The sequence below is a fragment of the Garra rufa genome, chromosome 15 (assembly GCF_049309525.1).
Source record: "Garra rufa chromosome 15, GarRuf1.0, whole genome shotgun sequence".
Classification (NCBI taxonomy): Eukaryota; Metazoa; Chordata; class Actinopteri; order Cypriniformes; family Cyprinidae; genus Garra; species Garra rufa.
The window spans coordinates 26,871,140-26,893,406 of NC_133375.1; the positions used below are offsets into that span (position 1 = coordinate 26,871,140).

Consider the following 22,267-nt stretch of genomic DNA (forward strand, 5'->3'; position numbering starts at 1 on the left):
CTACTTATTTTTTCTAGTTAGCATTCCTTTATCACTGCCATTCCAAAATGTCTAAACCGTCCTATTCTTATTAAGGTTAAGTGTATTATTTTAACCTCTCTACTGATTGCAATTTCAATCAAGGACTACATTATTGTTTTATCTTTTAATTTTGAGTATTTTATAGTACGCAACTTCGCCATGCAGTCTGTCATTACGGCATGCATTACAAAATTCCAGTAAGGCGATCCAGTCGTAATTCTAAAGGATCCTGGACTCTGCATACCTAACTATTTTTGTGTATTTTCTATCTCTCTTTACGCCTGTTCTTCTAGCAGTCTAGAAACGGCACTTATCTGTACGGGTTCTTTTTCAATAACCACAATTCCTCCTCTAGTTTCTTCTATTAAACCATCATACATTATAAATTCAATTTTGCCAATTTTTAATCCCTGTTTATTCAGTCTAATTGCCGATCCTGGCTCTGGCATTATTAAGCTCTCTCTATTACTATTCTCATCCTCTTGTTTTCCTGAACGATTTTCTTCTTCAGTTTTTAAGCTAACTGTTTCTTTATCTTCTTTTTTACTACTCTCCATTTTTACCTGCTTTCTTAGCATTGTATTATACTCTATTATTACTATGTTATTTCCTATTGAATAAAAATTCAATATAATTAAAACTGAGAATCACTATCTCATTTTTCTTAAACTTTACAGTTTTTAATGTCTCTGGATGGTTACAAAATTATCCCAAATCGTTTTTTCTTCTTTAAACCAACATTCTCTTCTTTTAAGGCACTACTCTAACATACGCGTATTTAAGAATCTTTAGTCCTGCATACTTGTATGTTTCGGGGCTTCACCATCATTTAGTGGAGCGTCCCCCACTTGACAGTTTTATAGCCCCTTCTAAGTTTCACAAAAACTTAGCTAATCTCAGGAAGCGCTTTCCCTTCAGAGATTTTTAGTTTTGTGCGCGCACACAACCCTTTATGGGTCGTATAAATAACTCGTTTTGAATTATTTTTAGTTTTCGAGTTTCCTATAGGTTTTCCCTACCTATTAAACTCTATATTTTCGTGCCTAAATCGTATTAGCTGAGTTGAGCAAGTGATCATTGATCCTGGCCAGAAATCAATGGTCAATATGCCCCCCCAACACGTTGGGCGCCATGTTTTGCGGTGCTCAATTTCCTACACCTTCTACCTTATTTTGTTTATTCTCAGGTTAGGTAAAGATAGTCGAATCTGCCCTATCGTATAAGTAATTTTCATACTCACACCATAGGCTTCAGAAGACTCCTCCGTGGTCTGTTCAGTTCAAGTCTATCAATCAGAGTCTTTTGGCAGGCAGGCTTCTTGGTTATAATAAAGTATAATTTTATTGTCTATAGGTTATATATTTTACATACAAATACTACTATATAAAATAAAGAAATAAAAAAGAAAATAAATTGCTATCTTAGTCGTTCGAAGGCTTCAATGGCAGGTCGTCATGTCAGGTCGTCTGGCACCGGAGAAGCTGTTGCAGAACCAGCATCTGATGTCCTCTTCGTACTTCAGCCTTTTATACCCAGCAGGTGTATTCCAATGTCCTTTTTGGAAATCCCCTAAGAAAGTACCTATATAACCTCTCTGCATCTTCGCATTCTTTCTTCTCCGGATTCTTCTCCATTGCTTCACTCTACGCCTGTCTACTACAGAACACTCGACGGTAACATTTGAATTCCTCTTGGTCATTCTTTTTAGCAAAGCTCTTTCTAATACATGTTTGTTTCCTATCTATGTTCTTGCTAGTACATGTTATAAACCTTTTCTTAATAAATGCTTTAAAACAACAAGTATGGTGTTTTACTTAATAAACTACTTTCAATAAAACGTATACAATACAAGTGTGTGGTGTCTTTCTTAATAAACTACTTTCAATAAAACGTATACAATACAAATGTGTGGTGTCTTTCTTAATAAACAACTCTCAATAAAACGTATACAATACAAATGTGTGGTGTCTTTCTTAATAAACAACTCTCAATAAAACGTATACAATACAAATGTGTGGTGTCTTTCTTAATAAAGCTAACACAGTACAAGTGTTATATAGAAGAAAAGGACATACTTGCAACAGGAAAATTGCATATTTCATTAACAATATATAGCTGCTGAATTACCATTTTTACTATTTTTGATTATATAAATGTATCCTTAAACTTTTAAATGGTAGTGAAAGTGGCCATTTGCAGATATACTGTAATGTTTTGATACAGATTCAGTTTAATTTTTTCGTTAAAAGTAATGATTCTTTCAGTAATGTTAAAATAATTTAATCTTTCTGAATTTAAGGGACATTTTGTCTCACTAACATTTAAACACATTTAAAAACAACGCGTTGGCCAAATCTAGCATTATAAAATCAGATATAAAAAAAAAGAAAATTAAGTACAGTACAGTCAAACAAAATGTCATTCCTATCTTTGATGCCTTTTAAATGAGCTTCAAAATATTTAATTTAAGCAGCAGCCTCTGAATCTGTATGTTGTTGTTTTTTGTTGTTTTTTTGCATAAAAAGAAATATATCCTTGGAGTCAAGCAGGTTAATTAGAGAATTAGAGTCTTTTGTCACATCCGTCTGATTATCAGACAGATAAATCATTCATGTTCCCTTTACAAACTCAAAAAATCACCAGGCAGGTTTGATATCTGTTGTTCCAGGCAGGGAGGTGAAAATCCAGCTGACAAAGCACACCAGGGTGGCTGAGAGGATGTTCTCCTTAAATAAAAATCCATCCAGAACATTTACTCAGTCAGGGTTTTGGGAAGTCACAATAGCCTGAAGCTCAAACCCCCTCAGGCCCGTTAACCAGGGGTTTTACACTTAATGGATGGACACATCAAGGACCTGACATTCAATAAAAAGCCAGAACATTAGAGAGCTACTCCTTGTAGCCCCTAAAGAAGATATGGACATTTTTAGTTTTGGCTTTGCTCTTAATTCTAAAGGAGAATTGATTAATGTACACTTATTTGTTCGCCCATGTCCCATAAGCACAGATGGTTTAGCACATTCTGTTAGAGTTACATCACTTCTGTTGGTGTCAAATCCTGAGCGCCCAATTTCAGACTCTCACAGGATTTCACACTTGTCAGCCGCTTATCTTATAAAAATCAGTTACAGAAAACAAGAATGAGTCATAAAAAGTGTCTGGTTTAACATAAGGCAGCTTATGGCCTTCTCATCCAAGCATCTGGTAATTGTGTTTGGAGAGGTTTAGATCAGATAAAGGAGCACAAATGCGCAGAAATGAGAAACCTTCATTCAGTTTCCTCATCCTTTGCCCCTGTTTACACCCACTGTTAACATCCATCTTGGGTGATCTAATCACAGGTGGTCAGACGAGAAGATTGTGTCTCTTTTGACCAGCAAGAATGCATTAAAGGGATAGTTCACCCAAAAATGAATGTCATTTATTACTCACCCTCATGTTGTTCCAAACCATCTTCAGAACACAAATTATGTTGAGAGCTGCTTATACAGCATTGCATCAAACCAGGCCCTGAAAGGTAGTATTGACATGATTAAAATAGTCCAGAATATGTGACAGAATAAACTAGAATATTTTTTCATGGTACTTTCATGAATGCGTGTCGAAAACTGACACGAAAGAGAATAAATTGTTTTCTTTGCGCACAAAAAGTATTCTCGTAGCTTGATAACATTACGTTTAAACCACTGATGTCCAGTGTTTGGAAAAGTTACTTTTAAATTAATGCATTACAATATTGCATTACTTTCTTAAAAAAGTGACTAATTAAGTTGCTTTTTATGGACAGTTAAGTGTGCGTTACGTTACTTTTGTGCTACTTTTTTAAATCTGAGCAGGGCTTGCTTGTTTTTAATGTAAAAATAACTATTTTTTGCAAATGTATAAGCCCTTTCACACCAAAAGCCCCAGGCTGAAGGAAAACGTAATTCCTGTCTATACAGTAAAATGCAGAAGCTGAAAGTGTTAAAAAAAAGAACAAATGTTAGTTTATCTTGAGTAACCATATTAATATGGTTGAATTGGATCATCGAAGGTCAGCAGCAAAGACACTGGTTAATAAAATAGAACTAAACACAAAGGATATTTGTATCATTTACAGTGAGGGGGAAAAAATGTTTGCCCACTGACAAAGAAATGATCAGTCTATAATTTTAATGGTACTGTAGGTTTATTTTAACAACAAAAGACAGAATAACAACAAAAATAAATCCAGAAAAACGCATTACAAAAAAGTTGATTTGCATTTTAATGAGTGAAATAAGTATTTGATCCCGTATCAATCAGCAAGATTTCTGGCTCCAAGTGTCTTTTACAGTTAACAAGCTGAGATTAATCACTCTCTTAAAGGGAGTGCTCCTAATCTCAGCTTGTTGCCTGTATATAAGACACCTGTCCACCGAAACAATCAATCACTCAGATTCCAAAATCTCCACCGTGGCCAAGACCAAATGGCGGTCCACATGATTGTAGACCTACACAAAGCTGGAATGGGTTACAAGACCATCACCAAGCAACTTGGTGAAAAGGTGACAGCAGTTGGTCTCCCTCAGTCTGGGGCTGCATGCATGATCTCACCTTGTGGAGTTTCAATGATCATGAGAACTGTGAGAAATCAGCCCAGGACTACACAGGAGGATCTTGTCAATCTCAATCTCAAGGCGGCTGGGACCATAGTCACCAAGAAAACAATTTGTAACACACTACACTGAAAGCACATGCACAGGCCAAATGAACATCTGAATGATTCAGAGGAGAACTGGGTAAAAATGTTGTCAGATGAGACCAAAATCAAGCTCTTTGGCATTAACTCAACTCACCATGTTTGGAAGAGGAGGAATGCTGCCTATGACACCAAGAATACCATCCCCACTGTCAAACATGGAGGTGAAAACATTATGCTTTGGGGGTGTTTTTCTGCTAAGGGGACAGGGCAACTGCACCGCATCAAATGGGAAATGTACGGGGCCATGTACCGTCAAATATTGGGTGAGAACCTCCTTCCCTCAGCCAGGGCATTGAAAATGGGTCGTGGATGGGTATTCCAGCATGACAATGACAAAAAACACACGGCCAAGACAGCAAAGGAGTGGCTCAAGAAGAAGCACATTAAGGTCCTGGAGTGACCTAGCCAGTCTCCAGACCTTAATCCCATATAAATCTGTGGAGGGAGCTGAAGGTTTGAGTTGTCAAATGTCAGCCTCGAAACTTTAATGACTTGGAAAGGATCTGCAAAGAGGAGTGGGACAAAATCCCTCCTAAGATGTGTGCAAACCTGGTGGCCAACTACAAGAAACGTCTGACCTCTGTGAGGTTTTTGCTAAGTCATGTTTTGCGAAAGGCTCAAAAACGTATTTTACTCATTTAAAATGCTAATCAATTTATAACTTTAATTTTTGCAAATCAATTTTTCTGGATTTTTAATTGTTATTCTGTCTCTCAATGTTCAAATAAACCTACCATTCAAATTATAGACTGATCATTTTTTGTCAGTGGGCAAACGTACAAAATCAGCAGGGGATCCAATTTTTTTTTATTCACTGTAACATTTTTAATCATTGCAGGTTTGCATCAGATTCTGAGTTGTATTTCACAGTTTTTATTCATTTTGAGGAATACTGAATAATTTTTTGTGAGTGAGATAAATAATTGCATGTTCACATATTATTCATTCTCGAGCTCAAGTAATATCTTTCTCCCGATTTCTCTTAGCATAGGGACAGAAGAGCTTTTAATCAATATATTTTCTATATTTTCTTGTAAATGAAAAGGTAATGTGGTACTTTACTTGAAAAAAGTAATCTGATTACCTAACTCATGTTACTTATAATGCGTTTCCCCCAACCCTGCTGATGTCACATGGACTATTTTATCAGTGTCCTTACTACCTTTCTAAGCCTTGAACGTGTCAGTTGCATTGCTGTCTATACTCTTAAAAATAAAGGTGCTTTAAAAGGTTCTTCAAGCGATGCCATAGAAAAACCATTTTTGGTTCCACAAAGAACCATTCAGTCAAAGGTTCTTTAAAGAACCATTTCTTGCTTACCTTTTTGTAATCTGAAGAACTTTATTTCCCACAAAGAACCTTTTGTGAAACAGAAAGGTTTTTCAGATGTTAAAGGTTCTTTATGGAACCATTTAGACAAAAAGGTTCTTCTATGGCATTGTGAAACACCTTAATTTTTGAGAGTGTATGCAGGGTCAGAAATCTCTCGGATTTCATGAAAAATATCTTAATTTGTATTCTGAAGATGATCAAAGTTCTTACAGGTAAGAGAGTATGTAATTAATGACAGAATTTTTGTTTTTGGGTGAACTAACCCTTTAAATTGATCAAACTGACAGTAAAGATGTTGACAGTTGTTTAAAAAAATCAGTTTGAACTTTAAAGAATCCTGAAACAAGACAGGCCAGTGAAGTTGTGTGTGACACATAACTAAATGAAGTGGTCATATGCATTTTAAATTACATCGGAATCGTATTTAAATGATCAGATTGCACAATTCTTTGTATCCCTTTTAGGGGCTGATGTTAATTCTGGCTATAAACCGGGTCTCTGTGTGAGGTCATTTGTAGTGGCATATAGAGCTGACCTCATTATCTGACCGAGGGAATGATGTTCTGTTCACTGTGACTCTAACCTCATCTCTCGCCCAGCGCAAGCCCTTTCCACCGCTGCCAGGCTTACGTGACAAATGTAATTCATTCGGTGGGTCATTCAGGCTTTACACCATGAATGCAAATGAGTATTGGCCAGATAGCCTAAAGCCCTGTCACAAATGCCACCCTGAGCCTTAGCAGTCCTCGGAGTACTCATTTCGGTGACGTAATCCTGTGTAAACTGGGATAATAATCCGCAGTGAACTTCTGGTCTCATGGACTTCACTGACACTTGAACGCACAGCCATTGCAAGTCCAAGCATGTGATGAAAAATAGAAAAAAAAGTGTTATTTTCAACTCTGCTCAACTACACGAATTCCATTATTTAACACAATTAGAAACCTGTTGTGAAGGAGTTGCTTCAGTTTAAACAAGTGAGGAGAAAATGAGTGTTTAAAGTGCTCTAATTTTTATTTTATTTACTTGACTTTCAGACGAACGCATTTTGGAGCCGGCGGCTTCGTTGCAGTCTCCACGCGGCCCAGCGGTAAGTCACTCGAAATCATCACACGCTAAAACTCTCCTGCTCTCTCCCAGGGTGCAGTTTGTTTCTGTGTCACCAGAATGGTAGCAGTTTTAGAACAAACTCTGCTGTATCCCGACTGTGATGTCTCTGAAAATCCACGCTGGACAGAATCGGAGAGGCCTTATTGGCGTGTTCTGCTGACCCGAGCACACAGGCGCAGGTTTCTGTGAGTTACGGCAGCATTGCACCATGAAAGCCTGAGCTGTCTTAGGGAGGGTGTGCAAACTGAAGAAATAGGTATTGAAGGCCAGGATGGAGAATGTACCACTATTCTTCAGAAAGCACACTGTGCTCAGTTTCACTTTTCACAGAGACTCGAGAGGCTCACGACCCCGTTCCACTGTTGATCTACGAGGTGTACAAATATACCAAGAAAACATTTTTGGTCTGTTCATTTTAAAGCAAAGGGATGTTCAGCTCTGCTCCTGAAGGGCCAACGACCTGCGGATTTTGGTTTCAGTCTGCCAAAAACACTCTTGCCTGAAGGTTCAGGTGTGTTTAAGATTGGAGTTAAACTGTACCATGGCCTTCCAGGAGCAGGACTGGACACCCCTGATTTTAAAGGAGTTAAGTTAAAGGCTGTATCAGCGATTTCAAGCCTGAAACATAAAGTGTCAAATTCAGCTGACCTTTCTTCATGATCCACTCGCTGCCTGCCCCATAAATTGGCTGTAAAAAAAATGAGTCTCCGTGGTCAGCCTAGGGTCCGAGATATGCCAAAAAAACAATCGGTGTTACCAACGATTCCACAGCAAAACAAACAGTGTTCCAACCAATCACCGTCAGGGGGTTGGTGTTGTGGACTTTCGCTCTGCCTCCCTCACATCCCTGCACCAGTACGAAAGTCCACAACACCAACCCCCTGCTGTGGAATCGTTGGTAGCACCGATTGTTTTTTTGGCATATCTCGGACCCTAGGCTGACCACAGAGATGCGTTTTTTTTTACAGGCAATTTATGGGGCAGGCAGCGAGCGGATCATGAAGAAAGGTCAGCTGAATTTGACACTTTATGTTTCAGCCTAGAATCGCTGATACAACCTTTAAGTTTTAATTTGATATGATTTGTTTCAATGCAATTTGGTTCAATTTGATTTAATAGTGTTGATTTTGATTTGATCTGATTTTACTTTGATTCTATTCAATGTGAGCTGATTTTATTTAATACAATTATGATTTTGCTATGACTTTAATTTGGTTTATTGTGATTAGGTTTGATTTGAGTCAGTTTTGATTTATTTTAATTTGTAATTCGATTCAATAAGATTAATTTGATTTGATTCAGTGCAGTGCAGTTATATTCATTTAGATTTTATACAGTTTTGATTTTGATCAAATCTCTTGGTTCAGTTTGATTTGATTTGATTCAGATTTCAATTTGATTTTGGTTAGGTTCTATTTTGATTTGAATCTGTGTGCTTTGATTAGTTTTTTAAACAATTCCCTATGGTTTCTTTTAGTTTTGATTTGATTTTGATTCTTTTTTTATTTGATTTAATTCAGTGTGATTTCATTTTATTAAGTTTGGATTCAAATTGATTACTATTTTGCTCTAATTTGATTCAGTGTGATGGGGTTTGATTGGATTCAGTTTTAATTTAATTTGATTCAGTGCAGTTTAATTATATTTAATTAGATTTTATACAGTTTTAATTTATTTTCATTTTGATTGGATTTTGATTGGATTCTTTTTTTTTAATGTAATTTAATTTAGTGTGATTTAATTTTATTAAGTTTAAATTTGATTTGCTTCTATTTTGCTTTCATTTGCTTTGATTCAGTGCAATGCAATTAGATTCAGTTACATTTTATATGGTTTTGATTTTGATCCAATCTGATTCAGATTTTAATTTGCTTTTGATTAAGTCTAGTCTATTGTGACTAGAAAATAGATTGAATCTATGAAGTCTATTGTGATTTTTATCTATTTTGATTTGATTAGTTTCAGTGCAATTCCATATGATTTATTTTCATTTTGATTTGATTCTTTTTTTATTTGATTGAATTCAGTGTGATTTGATTTTAAGCTTTGATTTTGCTTTAATTTGATTCAGTGTGAATGGGTTTAATTTGATTCAGTACAATGCAGTAAGATTTATTTAGATTTTATATGGTTTTGATTTTGATCCAATCTCTTGATTCAATTTGTTGTGATTTGATTCAGATTTTTATTTCATTTTGGTTAAGTTATGTGTTATTTAATTCAGTGTGATTTGAATTTATTAAGGTTTGATTTAATTTTGGTTTGATTTTGTTTCAGGAATTGGGCATCACTGGTTGCATTGTATATTTTAGATTGACTAAAAAGCTCTGGCTCATAAGAATTATTTGTTTCTGAATCAGATTACACTGGTTGTTTGTTTTTGCAAGCAACCCACAAGGTCAATTCAATATAAAGATTTTTTGGGGGGGCCATAATTTTGCAAAACACAGTCTTTATTTGTATCACAGCCAGCACAGATGGCAAACTCAAATATTCACCTCAACTCAACTTTCAGATCAGCTCTCAGTTTTATTTATGTAGCATATTTAATAACTACAGAGTTGACCAAAGTGCTTCAGTATAACGATTTAAAAATAGCAAACAAGGCTGCATATTCAAATGTTTTAAGCTCTAAGAATTACTGCATATGCAAAGTTAAAATTGAAATAACCACAAGTTTAGTAATAGACAAACATTGTATACATGCAGTTAGGTCTTTATTTGCACTTTAATAGCTGGATAAACTACCTCCATTTTCAGATGGTGTATTGCAAGTTTCCCTGTCTGTAAAAAACGATTTTGTTAGCTCGCAAACACAAATGTGTTGAATTCAAATTGCTCAGACTTTATTTCCGTTCAGTGAAGCCTGATTTAACACTTCAGCAAAACAAAAGAAAACAAAGCAGATGCTGTCAGACCTTAAGGACCCTTTAAAATATCCAGTGACACTTCCTAGGCTCCAAAGCGTGAAAGGATGGATCTGGTCCGCATCGATTTTGGTACGGCACTAATTTAGAGGAACACCAATTTGGAAAGGTTGATTCAAGTTTTTTTTTTTCTTCAGCGACCCTGCTGCCTGTGTTTGTTCTATAAAGCTTGAGTCCCTCACTTGGTCTGAAAAGGCTGTCAAGGCTGTGGCACATCTCTCTGATTGATGAGCTGCTCCGTCTCGTTCTCAAATTTTCTCTCTCTTTTACTCGCACACATGGAATCAGAGTGGCGTGCACAGACTGGTTTAGTCATTCTACATCTTGCGAAGCAAGCTTTGTTGTCTAATATCACCACGGAGTGGGTTTCATAAATGTTTCACATATATTTAATGTGATGTGTTTGATTTTAAATGGATATTTCACAACTGCTCCAGAATCCAGTAAGCTTTCTTCTGCAGGAAGCATTCTAAAGCATCAAACTGTAGTCAAGGCTATTTTTGGAATAATTCTATGTCACTGTTCTGCTCTATTAATGCTCATGGTTTCATGTGATGTTCAGGTGTACAGTACCTTGTTGCTTTTCTGACTTATGGTGCTTTAATGCACAAGTCCTAAATAATGCCACCAGTGATCCTCCTCACATCCCATACCCTTTATTTAAGAGTTAGTATGTTTAAAATGCTTGCTTTGGATGCATGCACTCACCCTCTATTTATAGTTAATGCTTTTTAAAAAGAGCCTTTGTCTCACACTCTCTATCTGTTTCTCTCTCTTCCCTTTATTCAGACACCGCTATCCCTCCGTTATTGATTTTATGTTTTTTAGTATGCATGAAAGTGAGTGTATGTCAAACAAGAGCTGGCTTTGTGAATATCGACGTGCATGATTTTTATTCTAACCTTGTGCCTTTTTTGTTGGCACTGTGTCTGTCAGTAGTTGTGCCGTCATGTGGATCTGTCTTTCTTCCCTCTCCCTCTGTTTTCTTACTTCTCTTTTCGTAGCGATGGGTGTAATAACTCATTGTAGTGAGAGTCATTTGTTTTTGTGTCTGCTGTCTGACGAGGATCACAAATATTGTTGCTATTCAAGTTAACCAGGGATTTCCAACCTTTATATATAAGCAATATCAAACTCGTAGTCATGAGATATGGTTGTATATCGGCATGGCTGTGGACTACTTCCTTCTGCCATGGATTCAAATCTAAAGTTGACAGTTTAACAGCTGAGCCCAAGCCTCTGTTACTAATTCAAAAACGTCACTTTAGAACTAATAACAAAGGAACGTTGTGTTGCCACATTCATAGCTTATTGCATTACTGTAATAAAAGCTGTGTATTATGTATAGTAGATTTTATGAGAGAGAGATGGACTTGGCAGTTGTGATTACCTTAATCTGATACAGCATTTATTCTTCAGATCAGTCTCATATTTGAATATCTGCTGAGGAAAGCGTTATCTTTGTCATAATGTTAATATCATTTCATCTGTTAAGGGTGATTTTGCTGCTCAGTGCTGTTGTTGAAGCTCTTGTTTGCTGTGTCAAGCTGTTATTGAAACTAAAATTAACTTCTGTTTATAGCGTTTATTTTTCAATGTAAAAGTCTTTACTGCTGACTCATAAAAACAGTCCCTTGTCGCCATCTAATGGCAGAACAATGTAACTAAAATCACCATCACAAACATGCACTGTTTCTCAATAATAAACACTATTCTTAAATACTATTATTTATATAAATATTATTTATTCAGTAATAATATTTAATAAACAACAACAACAGCCATCATAAAAGTTGCTAGGCAATTTAGTCAAAAGTCCAAAGGCCGCGCTTTGATGTACAGCATTGAATTTACGTAAATTTTACAAAGATTTTGCCAGAACTATCTTCTCTGGAACAAATAGTAGATTAATAAGACCAAAGACTACCATTAGATTTACCCATAACAAATTATATCTCGTGTAACCGCTACAGAGACATCAGAGCCAGGGTTCATGAGCGCAGAATGGCCGCTGTCAATCTGAAGCTCTCATATCCGAAAGAATCACAAGGTATTCGAATATCAGCCGAGGAAAGCGTTATCTTTGTCATAATGTCATAATGTATTCTTAAATACTATTATTTATATAAATATTATTTATTCAGTAATAATATTTAATAAACAACAACAGCCATCATAAAAGTGGCTAGGCAATTTAGTCAAAAGTCCAAAGGCAGCGCTCTGATATACAGCTTTGAATTTACATAAACATGAGATTTTACCAGAACTATCTTCTCTGGAACAAATAGTAGATTAATAAGACCAAAGACTACCATTAGATTTACCCATAACAAATTATATCTCGTGTAACCGCTACAGAGACATCAGAGCCAGGGTTCATGAGCACAGAATGGCCGCTGTCAATCTGAAGCTCTCATATCCGAAAGAATCACAAGGTATTCGAATATCAGCCGAGGAAAGCGTTATCTTTGTCATAATGTCATAATGTATTCTTAAATACTATTATTTATATAAATATTATTTATTCAGTAATAATATTTAATAAACAACAACAGCCATCATAAAAGTGGCTAGGCAATTTAGTCAAAAGTCCAAAGGCAGCGCTCTGATATACAGCTTTGAATTTACATAAACATGAGATTTTACCAGAACTATCTTCTCTGGAACAAATAGTAGATTAATAAGACCAAAGACTACCATTAGATTTACCCATAACAAATTATATCTCGTGTAACCGCTACAGAGACATCAGAGCCAGGGTTCATGAGCACAGAATGGCCGCTGTCAATCTGAAGCTCTCATATCCGAAAGAATCACAAGGTATTCGAATATCAGCCGAGGAAAGCGTTATCTTTGTCATAATGTCATAATGTATTCTTAAATACTATTATTTATATAAATATTATTTATTCAGTAATAATATTTAATAAACAACAACAGCCATCATAAAAGTGGCTAGGCAATTTAGTCAAAAGTCCAAAGGCAGCGCTCTGATATACAGCTTTGAATTTACATAAACATGAGATTTTACCAGAACTATCTTCTCTGGAACAAATAGTAGATTAATAAGACCAAAGACTACCATTAGATTTACCCATAACAAATTATATCTCATGTGTAACATCTACAGAGACATCAGAGCCAGGGTTCATGAGCGCAGAATGGCCGCTGACAATCTGAAGCTCACATGTCTGAAAACGTTGGCGCAAATTTTCAAATCGACGTTATCTTTATTACCAAACTGCATGTTTGAACTATAAACAAGTGCATTCTTACCTGAAAATCTCTTAAAACTACATTTTGTGACACAAAATCTGTAACATTTCTAAAATTGTACTGGATTTGGGCGTCCGTCATGTTACTCGCTGTAAGAAGTACCGCAAGCGGAGTGATATGATTACAAACTGTGAAATGGCTGTTGGAGTTCTGATATCACTCTAATAATATTGCACTCTTATCAGCCAATCAGATTTGAGGACCAGAAAGAACTGTTGTATAAATATATATTTATTTAGGGGAAAAAAAACTGCTCTGGGTGTGTGTTCACGGGGTGTGTGTGTGTTCACTACTGTGTGTGTGCACTTGGATGGGTTAAATGCAGAGCACAGATTCCTAGTATGGGTCACCATACTTGGCCTCACTTCACCTCCTTTCCTTTTATTTTTTCTTTTTATATTTTATTTATATTCTAGTAATATCAGAACTCCAACCGTTTTACCGTTTGTATCACTAGCTAGCAGTATTTCTCACAGCGAGTGTCATGGCCATGCCAAAATTCAGTATAATTTTATAAATAATATTTTTGTGTGTCACGGGATGTAGTTTTAAAAAGTTTGTGAGAATGTACTTGTTTAGGCTTCAAATCTGAAGTTTGTTAATAAAGATATCATCTTACTTGTTAATAAAGACTTACTGTAATCATTTTTTTATTATACCAAAAATTTTTGGTTGAAGTGGTGTATTACAAAGTTTCAAGGGGTTTCACGAAACCCTCAGTTGTAAAGCCGTGGTCTAAATTCCTGTTATGCGGTTAGTTGATCAGTAAGTACTAGGCTCAGTGAGTTTGGGGCTCACTGTAGTCATGTGTTTAGGCATTATTGGGGTCATTGAGTCATAAATTTATGCTGTATTGGGGTCAGTGGAGAAATGCTTTTAGGCTCTACTGGCTGTCAGTGATTTAGGCTGTATTGGAGGCAGTTGAGTCATGAGTTTAACACCACTGACCCCATCTCAGTCATCCAGTTCTGTGCTACACAGATCACATCACACAGCCTGTGAATCCATCAGCCTTTCTTAAGGGCAGAGAGGTGCTTTACATCAGCAACTGATGCATGTTAAAGTCAGTACAGATCTTTGAGCATTAGCACTGGAGGAAGTCTTTCAAACAGTAATATCTGACTCAATCTGATTAAGACTGTGGTGATGTAGCTGAGCCGCTTTTTAATGTCTTCATTTAAATGCATATCATACTTTTTATGATTACGATGTGATGTGTTATTGCTTGCTTTAATACATGGATGCAAACCTGTGACCTTTCTCTGAGTTTGTATCGTGAGTCTTTGAGTTGCTGCCTTTCTGTTTTTGCAAGTGACAATGGTATACCATTTCTAACATCATCCATTTCTAACACTATTTAGAGTCCCAGCCTCAGAGGAGATGAGAGCAGTGGATTTATTTATATATTTACTATATATTACACTGCTTGCCACATAGATCTAATATAAACATGCAATTTCTTTCACAGCTGTTTACCTTCACAAACATAACCAGCTGTTTTTGTGACTCCTGTGTGTTTTTAACATAAACTTGTGTTTATTTGACAGTTTAAGTACAATAAGACATGAAAGAGAACTTAGTTTAGTACTCACATGTCGTGTGACAGCCACTTATGTGTGCACTCAGAAAACGATATATCAGATAGGTAAACTAATATGGTTTAAAACACCTGATTTCAGCTTGATAGATATGATCATCAAAACCAAACAGACTGGCATTTTCAAAATGATATAATAAATTATATGTGGGGTATTTTGAGCTGAAGTGAAGTACAAAACATGCTCTTATCCGAAAAGAGGATTTTGGACCACTGGGCAACAGTCCATTTCTTCTTTTACTTAGCCCAGGTAAGACGCCTCTGGCCTTGTCTGTGGTTCAGGAGTGGCTTAACAAGAGGAATACGACAACTGTAGCCAAATTCCTTGACACGTCTGTGTGTGGTGGCTCTTGATGCCTGAACCCCAGCCTCGGTCCATTCCTTGTGAAGTTCACCCTCTCCTTGTGAAGTTCACAGGCCTCTCAAGGCTGTGGTTCTCTCGGTTGGTTGTGCATCTTTTTCTTCCACACTTTTTCCTTCCACTCAACTTTCTGTTAACATGCTTGGATACAGCACTCTGTGAACAACCAGATTCTTTGACAACGAATGTGGCTTATCCTCCTTGTGAAGGGTGTCAATGATTGTCTTCTGGACAACTGTCAGATCAGCAGTCTTTCCCATGATTGTGTAGCCTAGTGAACCAAACTGAGAGACCATTTTGAAGGATCAGGAAACCTTTGCACGTGTTTTGAGTTGATAGGCTGATTGGCATGTCACCATATTCTAATTTGTTGAGATATTGAATTGGTGGGTTTTTGTTAAATGTGAGCCAAAATCATCACAATTAAAAGAACCAAAGACTTAAACTACTTCAGTCTGTGTGCATCGAATTTATTTAATTCAAGAGTTTCACAATTTGAGTTGAATTGCTGAAATAAATGAACTTTTCCACAACATTCTAATTTATTGAGATGCACCTGTATATATTTTTTCTTCTACTAAAATTAAGAGTAACACTGACTAAAATGAATGAATATGTCATGTCAGAATACTGGAAATTTAAAGGATATTTTTGTCCAAAGACAACAGCCTATGACTAAAAACTGTATCAGAAACGTAGCAACTGAGATGAGTAATATCAGACTCTCAAAAAAGGCAGAAATCAATGACTGCGTCAGAAAGTCCTTGTGTATATTAGTATTGATGTATAATGTTACTTTTGCCAACAGTAGAGACTCAAATTGGGAGCATGAGGCAAACAGGACCGGTAAAAAGCTCAAAGTGAAGATAAAGAAATTAGGTCTTGTATGAAAATATCTGCGTAGCTGCACCCAAAGCTGGATCTGTCACATTTATATCACATTTATATAAACAGGTTTCTAATTTCATCCTGCTTTTGTGTTGGTTGGATGTTGGCATTATGTAGATGCCAGCTGCGGGGGATCGCCACACCGTCAGACACTTCTGCCCGTTGTTTTGTACGATAAATATGTATTAATTTTTTTCTTTCTTTTTTCTTCTTTCTCTGGCTCTGTTGTTCAGCTGTCTCTCTCTCAGCTGGTTGCGACTTCACGCTACCCGACCATGAGCCACACGGTGGGGTCTCCATGGCAACAACAGCTCCCCTCTCTGCTTTCTCCCTCCCCTATGGCATCGGCCCACCAGCTGTCACATGTCGTAAGTTTTCCACCCACATATGCACACACACACTCACAGTCACACACAAATGTATATATGCTCTTTTAAAACAAAGCAGAGATACATTCATGCAAAGGAATAAAACACCTACACTCAAAACATAATATGGCATAGGGGAAAAACACAGCACATGCATTACCTCAATAAACAGACACCTGTACACTACAAATAAAAAATAAAAAAAAATAAAAAACAGACCAAACCTGCTGAGAGTAGCAATTTTGTTATATTAAGGAATTCTTCATATTAATACAATTGTGATACAAAACTTTGTATCAAACTGCAGAATTAAACTTCTAAGAGCACCATTAACTGTCAGTTTGACAAAATTAGTTGCACCTTTATAATGTTTAATGCTTGCATAAGATCTACTGTAAGTGCCACTTTCACATTTTCTTTACCGCAAAAACTGGAGAGATAGACTGGAACTTTAAAACCTGATCTGGTTCACAAGTGCCGCTAAGGTGACTGCAGATTTAAGGTGACTGCAGCTCCACATCTCATAATATATCCATCAGTGGTCTAACGGATTGGCTCACTTTAGCTCTGAAGTATGTTTATATGATTCATGATTTATATGATCTAAAACATTTTATGTATAACAAGACTTGTCCACTGTTAGGCTGAACTGACCCCTGCTGATTTTGTACGTTTACTCACTGACAAAGAAATGATCTGTCTATAATTCAAAGGTTTATTTTAACAGTGAGTGACAGAATAACAAAAAAATCCAGAAAAACACATTTCAAAAAAGTTATAAATTGATTTGCATTTTAATGAGTGAGATAAGTATTTGACTCCTTCGCAAAACATGACTTAGCAAAACCCTTGTTGGCAATCACAGAGGTCAGACGTTTCTTCTAGTTGGCCACCAGGTTTGCACACATCTCAGGAGGGATTTTGTCCCACTCTTGTTTGCAGATCCTCTCCAAGTCATTAAGGTTTTGAGGCTGATGTTTGGCAACTCTGACCTTTAGCTCCCTCCACAGATTTTCTATGGATTTAAGGTCTAAAGACTGGCTAGGAGACTCCAGGATCTTAATGTGCTTCTTCTTGAGCCACTCCTTTGTTGCCTTGGCCGTGTGTTTTGGTCATACCTGTCCACAATCCATTTTCAATGCCCTGGCTGGCTTCAATGCCCCATCCATCGACTCTTTGATGCGGTGCAGATGCCCTGTCCCCTTAGCAGAAAAACACCCCCAAAGCATGATGTTTTCACCTCCATGTTTGATGGTGGGGATGGTGTTCCTGGGATAATAGGCAACATTCCTCCTCCTCCAAACACGGCGAGTTGAGTTGATGCCAAAGAACTCAATTTTGGTCTTATCTGACCACAACACTTTTACCCAGTTCTCCTCTGAATCATTCAGATGTTCATTGGGCCTGTACATGTGCTTTCTTGAACAGGGGGACCTTGCGGGTACCGCAGGATTTCAGTCATAGTGTGTTACCAATTGTTTTCTTGGTGTCTATGGCCCCAGCTGCCTTGAGATCGTTGACAAGTGTAGTTCTGGGCTGATTCCTCACCATTCTCATAATCATTGTAACTCCACAAGGTGAGATCTTGCATGGATCCCCAGACCAAGGGAGATTGACAGTTTTTTTTGTGCTTCTTCCATTTGCGAATAATCAGACCAACTATTGTCACCTACTCACCAAGCTGCTTGGCGATGGTCTTGTAGCCCATTCCATTTTTTTCCTCACTGTAGAAAGACAAAAGTTCCCTGACTAGCTAACTAAAATGCGACCTTGGACCACAATACCAGTCATAAGTAGCACTGGTATATTTGTAGCATTAGCCAACAATACATTGTATGGGTCAAACTTATTGATTTCTTGTATTTTATGCCAAAAATCATTAGGATATTAAATAAAGATCATGTTTCATTAAGATATTTTTTTTAATTTCCTACCGTAAATATATCAAAATACAATTTTAGTTATTAATATGCATTGCTAAGAACTTCATTTGAACAACTTTAAAGATGATTTTCTCAATATTTAGATTTTTTTTGACACCCTCAGATTATATACAATAATGAATTTGCTATAAATGTATTCCCCCTTAGGCCATCTAAGATTTAGATAAGTTTGATTCTTCATCCAAACTGTAGCCGAAATGTAGCATTAAAGCACATTTGAATGGGTGCCGTCACAATAAGAGTCCAAAGTGCTGATAAAAACATCACAGTAATCCACAAGTAATCCATGTGACTCTAGTCTAGTCCATCAGTTAACATCTAGTGAAGTGAAAAGCTGTGTGTTTGTAAGAAACAAAAGTATCATTAAGGCATTTTAACTTTAAACTGTCAGTTCTGGCCTGAAGCCATTCACATAATAGCACTTTCTCCAGTGAAAAAGTCAATCCCCTGTTGCCCTCTAACATTAAAATCCATTGACATATTTGTTTATAGCTGTATTGAACTGTTTTCACTAGTAAATAGAGCATGATATGTGCACTCCTGATTCAGACAAGATGTCTTTTTCACTGTGTATTTTTCTGTCTATGAATCTCCCATTCCTATCTTCAAGCTAGAATTTCAAATTCTTAATGGATTTGGTTTCAGCTGACTTAGAAATATCAGTCTGTGAACAAAGATTTGAGCTACTGTATACCACTTTTAAAACACAAATACAGAATGTTAGAATTCACTTGTAATCTGGCTGAAGTGCTGCGGTTGTGTTTTTTTAAGTAGACTGCATAGTGTGTGTATGTGTGTGCATAGTGTACATGATTGGATATGATTTTGAATGCGTATACCAGCATCACAGCCTGTATTTATTCATTTTGCAGACACAAATGTCTTTTTCACTGGAGAAGGCAATATTATGGATATTATTGACTCGTATCATAGCTAAAAACAATGTCTTAAAGATGTATTTGTTTCTTACAAACATGTAGATTTTCACTTTACTAGTGAGTTATGTGGGTTACTTATGGATTTTTATTATTATTATCATTCTGACGGCACCCATTCACTGCAGAGGATCCATTGGTTGAGCAAGTGATGTAATGCTTAATTTCTCCAAATCTGTTTTTAAGAAGAAACAAACTCGTCTTGAATGGCCTGAGTGTGGGAAAAAAAAAATTCAGCAAATTTTCATTTTGGGTTGAATGTACAGTCTTGGCCAAAAGTTTTGAGAATGACGCAAATATTAGTTTTCACAAAGTTTGCTGCTAAACTGCTTTTAGATCTTTGTTTCAGTTGTTTCTGTGATGTACTGAAATATAATTACAATCACTTCATACGTTTCAAAGGCTTTTATCGACAATTACATGACATTTTTGCAAAGAGTCAATATTTGCAGTGTTGGCCCTTCTTTTTCAGGACCTCTGCAATTCGACTGGGCATGCTCTCAATCAACTTCTGGGCCAAATCCTGACTGATAGCAACCCATTCTTTCATAATCACTTCTTGGAGTTTGTCAGAATTAGTGGGTTTTTGTTTGTCCACCCGCCTCTTGAGGATTGACCACAAGTTCTCCGTGGGATTAAGATCTGGGGAGTTTCCAGGCCATGGACCCAAAATGTCAACGTTTTGGTCCCCGAGTCACTTAGTTATCACTTTTGCCTTATGGCACGGTGCTCCATCGTGCTGGAAAATGCATTGTTCTTCACCAAACTGTTGTTGGATTGTTGGAAGAAGTTGCTGTTGGAGGGTGTTTTGATACCATTCTTTATTCATGGCTGTGTTTTTGGGCAAAATTGTGAGTGAGCCCACTCCCTTGGATGAGAAGCAACCCCACACATGAATGGTCTCAGGATGCTTTACTGTTGGCATGACACAGGACTGATGGTAGCGCTTTTTTTTGGAGAGAAGTGGCTTCTTTGCTGCCCTTCTTGACACCAGGCCATCTTCCAAAAGTCTTGGCCTCACTGTGCGTGCAGATGTGCTCACACCTGCCTGCTGCCATTCCTGAGCAAGCTCTGCACTGGTGGCACTCCGATCCCGCAGCTGAATCCTCTTTAGGAGACGATCCTGGCGCTTGCTGGACTTTCTTGGATGCCCTGAAGCCTTCTTAACAAGAATTGAACCTTATTCCTTGAAGTTCTTGATGATCCTATAAATTGTTGATTTAGGTGCAATCTTAGTAGCCACAATATTCTTGCCTGTGAAGCCATTTTTATGCAACGCTATGATGGCTGCATGCGTTTCTTTGCAGGTCACCATGGTTAACAATGGAAGAACAATGATTTCAAGCATCACCCTCCTTTTAACATGTCAAGTCTGCCATTCTAACCCAATCAGCCTGACATAATGATCTCCAGCCTTGTACTCGTCAACATTCTCACCTGAGTTAACAAGACGATTACTGAAATGATCTCAGCAGGTTCTTTAATGACAGCAATGAAATGCAGTGGAAAGTTTTTTGGGGGATTAAGTTAATTTTCATGGCAAAGAAGGACTATGCAATTCATCTGATCACTCTTCATAACATTCTGGAGTATATGCAAATTGCTATTATAAAAACATAAGCAGCAACTTTTCCAATTTCCAATATTTATGTAATTCTCAAAACTTTTGGCCACGACTGTAATAGGCTATAAAACCATCAGTGCATTATTGCAGTTGTTCCACAGCACTATCTGCTAGCCATGCTGAGAAATCTGGACTGGGAGCGGTTTGTAATGGTAATGTGATTTTGTTATTGTAATGGAAATACAGTGTAGATACAGCGTGTATAGAGTGGGAACATATCACACATTTTGCACAAAGGCATCCACAGATATTATGTTAATCGTGTGTGGGAGCATGCATGTTTATGTCGTTGCCTTTAGTAATGCGGTGCATTTGACTATATGATAGACGGTAAATAAACACACAAAGTGCTTTGTTACCGCCTCCACAGTTGTTTAAGGCTGTTTGTGCCACACATGAGCTCTTCTGCTGAGATTCCTGCTATGCTTAACTTCCTGCATGTCATTTGTGGGTGATTCTGTGATGGTGTTAAATTATTCCCTGTGCATTTTCTTCTGTCTATGAATCTCCTGTTCCCATCTTCAAGCTAGAATTTCAAATTCTTTTTGGATTTAGTTTCAGCTGACTTAGAAATATCAGTCTTTGTGGACAAAGCTTTGCGCTATACCACTTTTAAAACACAAATGCAGAATGTTAGAATTTACTTGCAGTTTGGCTCAAGTGCTGCGGTTGTGTTTTTTTAAGTAGACTACTTAGTATGCGTATGTGTATAGTGTACATGATTGGATGTGATTTTGAATGCATATACCAGCATGGCACATATACATCTAAGCCTGCATTTATTCATTTTGCAGACACAAATGCAAATGAGGATCGCTACCACACAAGCAATTCATCAGAAGTGGGCAGTAAGAGCTAAAGTTTGCCAGAAACGTACAAGCTAATAAGTAAATATAATATACAGTACAGTACTGTTCAAACATGTGAGGTTGATTAGCCTTAGTCTTATGCGTACCAATGCCGCATTTATGCCCCAAAAGCAGTACAACAGTAATTGTAAGTTATTAATACAATTGAAGTAGCTGTTTTCTCTGTAAAAGCCTTTCCTGACAATTTAGATCAATTTAATGCATCTTTGCTGAATAGAAGTATTTTATTTACTTATGTACAAGATTATTAGACTGGACAGAATATCTGTCCATTGTGTCAGAGACATAATAAT

At 36.9% G+C, this 22,267-nt stretch overlaps 1 protein-coding gene across 1 annotated transcript in view; it reads left to right on the forward strand.

Annotated features, from left to right (window-relative positions):
- Nucleotides 1–22,267, forward strand: part of nphp4 (nephronophthisis 4) — a 239,143-nt gene that overhangs the window by 152,422 nt on the left and 64,454 nt on the right. The window contains exons 12-14 of the mRNA XM_073819843.1: nucleotides 7,114–7,166; nucleotides 16,469–16,603; nucleotides 18,032–18,044. Of these exons, the coding sequence (XP_073675944.1) occupies nucleotides 7,114–7,166; nucleotides 16,469–16,603; nucleotides 18,032–18,044 (201 nt within the window). The remainder of the gene's footprint in view (nucleotides 1–7,113; nucleotides 7,167–16,468; nucleotides 16,604–18,031; nucleotides 18,045–22,267) is intronic.